This window comes from Grammomys surdaster, unplaced genomic scaffold, assembly GCF_004785775.1.
Source record: "Grammomys surdaster isolate TR1022 unplaced genomic scaffold, NIH_TR_1.0 126048, whole genome shotgun sequence".
In the NCBI taxonomy this organism is placed as follows: domain Eukaryota; kingdom Metazoa; phylum Chordata; class Mammalia; order Rodentia; family Muridae; genus Grammomys; species Grammomys surdaster.
The window spans coordinates 1338433-1344739 of NW_021620860.1; the positions used below are offsets into that span (position 1 = coordinate 1338433).

At 57.2% G+C, this 6307-nt stretch overlaps 2 protein-coding genes across 2 annotated transcripts; both read right to left on the reverse strand.

The window, feature by feature from the left end:
* Positions 1-10: 10 nt before the first annotated feature.
* Positions 11-1651, reverse strand: Pnmt (phenylethanolamine N-methyltransferase). Its single transcript, XM_028754950.1, has 3 exons — positions 1433-1651; positions 660-867; positions 11-537 (listed from the first exon to the last, which is right to left on the reverse strand). Exons 1-3 carry the CDS (start codon positions 1635-1637, stop codon positions 93-95), a joined length of 858 nt encoding a protein of 285 aa, XP_028610783.1. The 5' UTR covers positions 1638-1651; the 3' UTR covers positions 11-92.
* A 1670-nt stretch (positions 1652-3321) lies between these two features.
* Positions 3322-4811, reverse strand: Tcap (titin-cap). The gene is made up of 2 exons (XM_028755164.1): positions 4348-4811; positions 3322-4153 (listed from the first exon to the last, which is right to left on the reverse strand). Exons 1-2 carry the CDS (start codon positions 4455-4457, stop codon positions 3760-3762), a joined length of 504 nt encoding a protein of 167 aa, XP_028610997.1. The 5' UTR covers positions 4458-4811; the 3' UTR covers positions 3322-3759.
* Between the last annotated feature and the right edge of the window lie 1496 nt (positions 4812-6307).

The following is a 6307-nucleotide window of genomic DNA, read 5'->3' on the forward strand; positions in this document are numbered from 1 at the left end:
GCACAGACACAGCAGGGGACTGTTGCTTTATTAGGTGCCACTTCAGGTGATAAGGAGTTTGGGAGGCATAGGACACCTGGCAAATGGGCCTCTCACACCTGCACCTCTGTCTTCTGGGCCCAGGCAAAGAAGATGCCTTTGACATCATCTACACCCGTGCGCAGGTGGGCAGGCATGTTGTAGGTGCGAAGGTCTCGGACCTCATAACCACCAAGGACCAGGGCCTCCCTCACCTCCTCCTCCGACACTGGCACTACAGATAGCCTGGCCTCCCCAGCAAGGTACCACGACTCCTCCAGGGCCCCGATGAGGAGGAGATGACCCCCGGGCCTCAGCAGCGTTGTGATGTGATGCAGAGCCTGCTGGAAGCTAGCAAGATCTGGACTCACAGCCTCCAAGCAGAAGGCAGAGACCAAAGCATCAGCAGGCAGGGGTGCCGGGCTCGAGGCTCCCAGGGGCTGGGCCTTGTGCACGTCAATGGGCAAGACTCGCTTCACCCTCGCTCGAAGCTGGCGCTCTTTCTCCTGCCAGGACTCACTGAACAGGAGGCACACGGCGGGGCTCAGGACTACCCCAGAGGCTCAGCCCTCTGCAGCCCTCCACCACCCACCACTCCACCCACCCACCACTCCACATGAAGCTCCCAGCCCAGCTCTCACCCCTTGTCCTCGATGAGGCAGGCATGCTGGCTATACACACTCCAGTCAAAGGCTCCTGGCTCTTCTCGCAGCCAGAGTCCCAGCTCCCGCCGGTTGACCTCCAAGAAGTCTGTCATGGTGATGTCCTCGAAGTGGTCACAGGCGCTGAGCAGCTGGTATATGGTGGGTCCTGAGCCAATGTCAATGAGGACCCGTCCAGACACCTCACCTGGTGGAGCAGAGGAGGTGATAACAGGTGGCTCCTGCCTCAGCCACCCGGCCCCTCCCTCTCCCACTCTCCGCAACTCTTCTTCCGGGTAGTGTCTGGAGCAAGTGCTGGGCTGACACAGGGGTCATACAGGCTGTGCTGGGGCCATCCTGGGCTACCTAGTTGCAGAAAAGCTTGGCTCCTCTGACTCGCAGGTTCCACCACTCAGAAACAAGCTCCTGTTATGACTTAGTGGGACAAATCCCGGAGCATCGAGCCTCTCCAGCCCCCCATCCCCTTCACCTGGCCCCATCTGTCTCTCAATCTTAAGCATCCTCCCCTCGAAAGAAGAGGACTCTAAATTGTCTAGTCAGTCTTCCAATTCCGGGCCTCAAGTGGTCTTCCAAGCCTCAGTGTCCCTAGTAGCTAGGACGATAGCCTCACTCCTGTTTGTGGCTGCTAGACACCTATAGTTCTGCTTCTTGGTCCCCACAATTTAGTCCACTCGCTTGTTTCTCTCTCTCCCTTTCATTTCCCCATGACTTCTGCACTCTCATGCCTTAGTGCCTCAGTTTCCGGTGCTCACCGGTGGCAAAGACTTGTGCCATGCAGCGCAGCTTCCAAGGCCCGACACCATCAGGGTTGCTCAGGTCCCCACGAGGAGGTGCATAGTTGTTGAGGAGGTAGGCGCGGGGCTCGAACCGCTGGTAAGCCAAGGCGACAGCCGCCTGGCCAGGGTCGGAGTCAGGGTCCATTCCTGCAGCGTGCTTCAGGTCTGAGCCACCGTTCATGCTTCTCTTGGGGCCTCCTATGCCCGCTAATCTCCCCATCCCTTTATCTACTACTGCCCCCTCCCCCCGCCATCGCCCAGACCCCTCCGTCACAGGGGTGGGTGGCTGCTGAGGGATGAGGCGCCCGAGGCCACCACATCTCTGTCACCCCATCCATCTCAGTTAGTGTCTGAGCAACAGACGCGTGGAGGCGTGGGGGGGGGGCGGCCTTTAGAAAGTCGCTCCTGCCCCACCCTTGCTTTACACTTGCTCGACAAACCTCCACCCTTAGCGGCCCCTGATCGCTCCAGTGCTGCCCTGCACCCCCAGCCTCATTTCCAGCCGCATCCCGGCTTCTCTCCAGCCTCCCGTAGACATTTTGCCCGGCATCCCATCCCTTCTCTTTCCCAAGGTCTGAATTAGCCTGTATTCCCGGTCCCAGCATCCTTTCCCCAGGCCTCCTTCCCTCTCTCGGGGCACCCTTACAAACTCCCCGTCTTTATAATGCCATCCCTACCTCCAGACCTCTATCCCATCTCTATCCTGCAGTACCCCTTCCTTCCGCCAGAAAGGACACTCTGTTCTAGCCTCTGTCTTGGGGACCCTGGGTCCTGAACAGGTCTCTGCCCTGAGCATCCGATGGCAGCAGAGATTAGAGGGTGAACAGGGCTAATGCTTTTAGCAAACAGAACATCTGGGAATCCCCTGCGGGCCCCTGGGGCTATGTGCTGCTTATCTGGGGACCAGCAAGCATGGTTAGTTCAGGATGTTCCTACCAGGTCGGGGACACCGGACTCAGGTAAGAACAAAGAGTGCAGAGTACATTTTTGGTACTGCCACAGGTGGGAGAGGGGCAGCGCATGCGCACTTTTGGCATTTTGCTGGTACTGTTTCACAGGTACAGGACCCTGCCTCTCCTCCCACCCCCTACCCTTCAGTTAACAATCCTGTCCCCACTGGGGAGTTGGAAGGGCCTGGCCTTCAGGTCTTGCTTGGTGCTTCAGGTGCCTGCCACATAACCTGCTTGTCTTCCTTCCCGTGTGCTCAAAGTGGCAAACTACTCTGGCAACAGCATTGCCAATCTTCCTGAAGCAGAAACCCTTTGAGTACTATGCCTTTCTTGGGTGGGTGGGTTACCAGCCTCTGCTAAGACAGACCTGGTCTTCTATTCAGCCCTCCTCTGTGCCCCTTCTTATCCCAAAGGCCAGACACTCAGGCAGGGACAGGAATCATCATGACAGCTGCAGAGGTCACAGACAGGAACTTAAACCCTGTCCTCCTACCCAGGCCAGGGACAGTGGGACACCTGATGCCAGCCAAGGATTGAGTCCGTCTGGATCTACAACTGACAGGCCTTAGGGTCACTGACCCCATCCACACCCCCAAGGCACAGCCAAGGACAGCCCTGGTGCCAACCCCTTCCATAACCTCCAGATATCATTTAAACAAACCCTGATGCCAGCTGGCCTGCTGGACACTCTGCAGCGCCAGGAACTGGACATGGAAAGCCAGGACTGGGCAGTGGCACAGGAAAGGGGACCAGACAGTCACCCTGTTTACAGCTCTGCCCCTGAACCCCACCCATGAGCATGGAGTGTACCCTCTGGTTATGTCATATTTAGCTCAAATGCTTGGCTGTTCCCAGAAGCGCATGGGGGACATTCATGCCCACACACCCCCAACCACAAAGAAAGAAAGAAAGAAGCCTGGGACATGGCTGAGCATTTATTGCAGTGCTAAGAGAGGGAGCTGAGGGCCTGCCCGGCTTCACATCCCCTCTTCACATCCCCTCCTTCCAGTCTCCAAGCCACCTTCCCAGAACCATCCACATCCTTCTACTCCAGCTCTGTCACTGAACAGGCCATTTCTAGGGGCCTCTCACTCTCGCTCTCCCCAGTATCTCTTGTCCCTTCTTCTGGGGCTGAGCGTGCTCAGCTCTTCACCCCTAGTGCCCACATCCTCGCTCCCCTCCCTGTGGGAACTCAGGACACCTAGGCATCCTGGCCTCTGGCTCCCTCCTCCCATAGCCCCCACCTCTGGGCAAACTACAAAGCAGCCATGGCCAGCAGTTCTCCTCCATCGTCCTAGCCAGGAAGTGCCCAGCCCAAGACAGACACAGTGGAGCCCGAGTCACAGTCCCCTCTCAGCCTCTCTGAGCTTCCTGAGACATGGATCGAGACAGGGTACGCCGCAGGGGCCCAGGTTTGCTGACTGGCACCACAGGGGGGAGCTGCTTGGTGATTTCGGCCACGTCCTGGCGCTCCGCGCACTGGCCGCCCAGGGCTGTCTCCAGGGCCAGCAGCTCCCGCAACTGGATGGGGATCTCCTCGCGTTCCTCTTTGGCGGCTCCCACCTTGGTGGGGGTGAAGATGGGTAGGGGCAGCACCCGCTGGTACGGCAGCTGGTATTCCTGCAGCCCACGGCCGAGGATACCCAGGCGCATCACCAGCCAGGGCGAGCGCTGTACCACAGCCTGACACTGTCCCTGCCGATGGTAGGTCTCATGCCTCTGTGTATCCTCCTCATGCAGGGAGCATCTGAAAGTGGAAAGGAGACAAAGACAGTGAACTGAGAGCAACTGTTCTCTGGTCTTGAGCTAAGTGGGGTCTCCCTGGGATGGCCAGACCCCTGAAGCAGGGGAGGGGCCCCAGAAACTTCAGGGGCTTGCACTCTGATATGCAGCAGGTGTTTTGGGGGAGCAAGGCAGAACTTCCAGATGATCCACACTCACCCCTCTTCCGGCCGGGTAGACAGAGTCAGGTCTTTCCACTCAGCCCAGAAGGCTTCCCTGCGTTCCTGGTTCTCCTCAGACACTCGGCAGCTCAGCTCTGAAGTGGCCATGATTCTTTCTTGCTCCCTCTGCTATGCCCTGCTCCTCCAGAGCCCTTTAAATAGACCCCTTCTCCCCCACCCTCCTCCAGGGGCTATTTTCAGCCCCTCTGGCGTCAGATGCTATAAGCAGAGCCAAGACTCACCGGTGGTGGTGGGGCTCTGAGTCCAGGGCGGGGGTTGGTTGGGGGTACCCAGATTCTGGCTGCTTCCAGGTCAGGAGTTGGCTTCCAAAGCCTTCAAGATGCTCTGTCGGGGGTCTGGGTCCTCCGAGTAACACCTCGTGGTGTCTGGCATGCTGCAAACACCACCACAGACCAGGCACATGGCCAGCCCCGTGCCACCTTGGCACTGTCTTCTGCCTGCTCCCCCTTGTCCAGGGAGGACAGCAGCTTGTCTGTAAACAGAACAAGAGAAGCAGGAACTAATGCCCCCCTCACTCTGCCCCACGGTTGCCAGATTGTCTCCCCTTCCTGGGCTCAAGGGCACATACCATAGTGAGGTCCCTTGACCAGAAGTGTCACGTAACTGAGTCTTCAGGGCGCCTGTACAGAAAGCCTAGTTCCTAACCAGCAAATACCACCAGGGGAGACGATATTTCTGCCACACCCGATCCCTGGGTGAGTCTCAGTGTGCTTTCATTCCCCAGGGCCAATCATTAGAGAAGGGGTCTCCTAAATACCACCAGTTAGGATGAAGGAGGTAAGAGAGAGATGGCACCCCCTCCCAGCTGCCTGCATGGGGAGAAACACAGTGAGGCAGAAACAGACAGTCCACTGAGCAGGGTTAGGAGACCCAGACCAGCCTCAAACTGGCTATAGTTTATATAACCATGGAGCAGGCCCTGTCTCTTTCCAAGTCTCCCTTTCTCTGCTTTTCTGGCCACAGTGGAATGAACTCTGGGACTGGGCAGCTCCTGTGAGGGATATCTCTCTGTCTCTTGCCCTGTGAGGGATATCTCTCTGTCTCTGTCTCTCTCTCAGAGGAAACAGATGTCATGAGATCACCTAAGCACCCAGGGTATAATTCATGGTACAAGAAGCTGGTGGATGAGGAGGTGAAACCGGGAAAGGGGGCAGGGGCGGGGCAGGGACGAGGAACAAGTGAGCAAAGGCCCTGGAAGCAGCAGACAGCCGAGTGCGCTCAGCTCCTATCAGACTCAGAATGGTGCAACCCTGAGGCCTTGGCCCACGTTGTACAGCATTCACGTCACAACACTACAGGCCTGGTCCCCTTTCTTGACAAAACAGGAAATGGAGGCTCAAGGAAGGGCTGCCCAGGGTCTTGTACTTAGCCAGGACCAAGAAAAATCCAGCTGGCTCCAAGCTAAGTTTCCTTCAGAAGCCTCTATGGAGGGAGGGGAGGACAGAGAGGGGACCTGACTGGCCCTGGAACCCAGGTTTCAAGTTACTTCCACTGTGAGGACTGTTGGAGCACAGGGCCAAGGTGAACCATGTAGACTCAGGGTCCGTGTCTGGGGTGCCACAGGTACCTCAGTAACCCTGAAGCCCAGGTGCCACCTTCAGGCCTGCTGTGGTTCAGTAGACATCTTCCCAACCTCCAGCACTGAGCTGCACGCAGACCTGAGCCTGTGACCTATCAGTAGAACCTTTCAGGAAAGGGGAACCTAGAAACTGCTCACCCTGGGTGCTAGTGACAGGCTGGATGCTGTCAAGGGCTACCAGGCTTAGCTTTGCAGTGAAGATCACACCAAGGCCTCACAGCAAGCAAAGGTTTTTTTTTGTTTTGCTTTGTTGTTTTTTTTTTTTTTTCAGGACAAGGTTTCTCTGTGTAGCCCTGGCTGTCCTGGAACTCACTCTGTAGATCAGGCTGCCCTCGAACTCAGAAATCCGCCTGCCTCT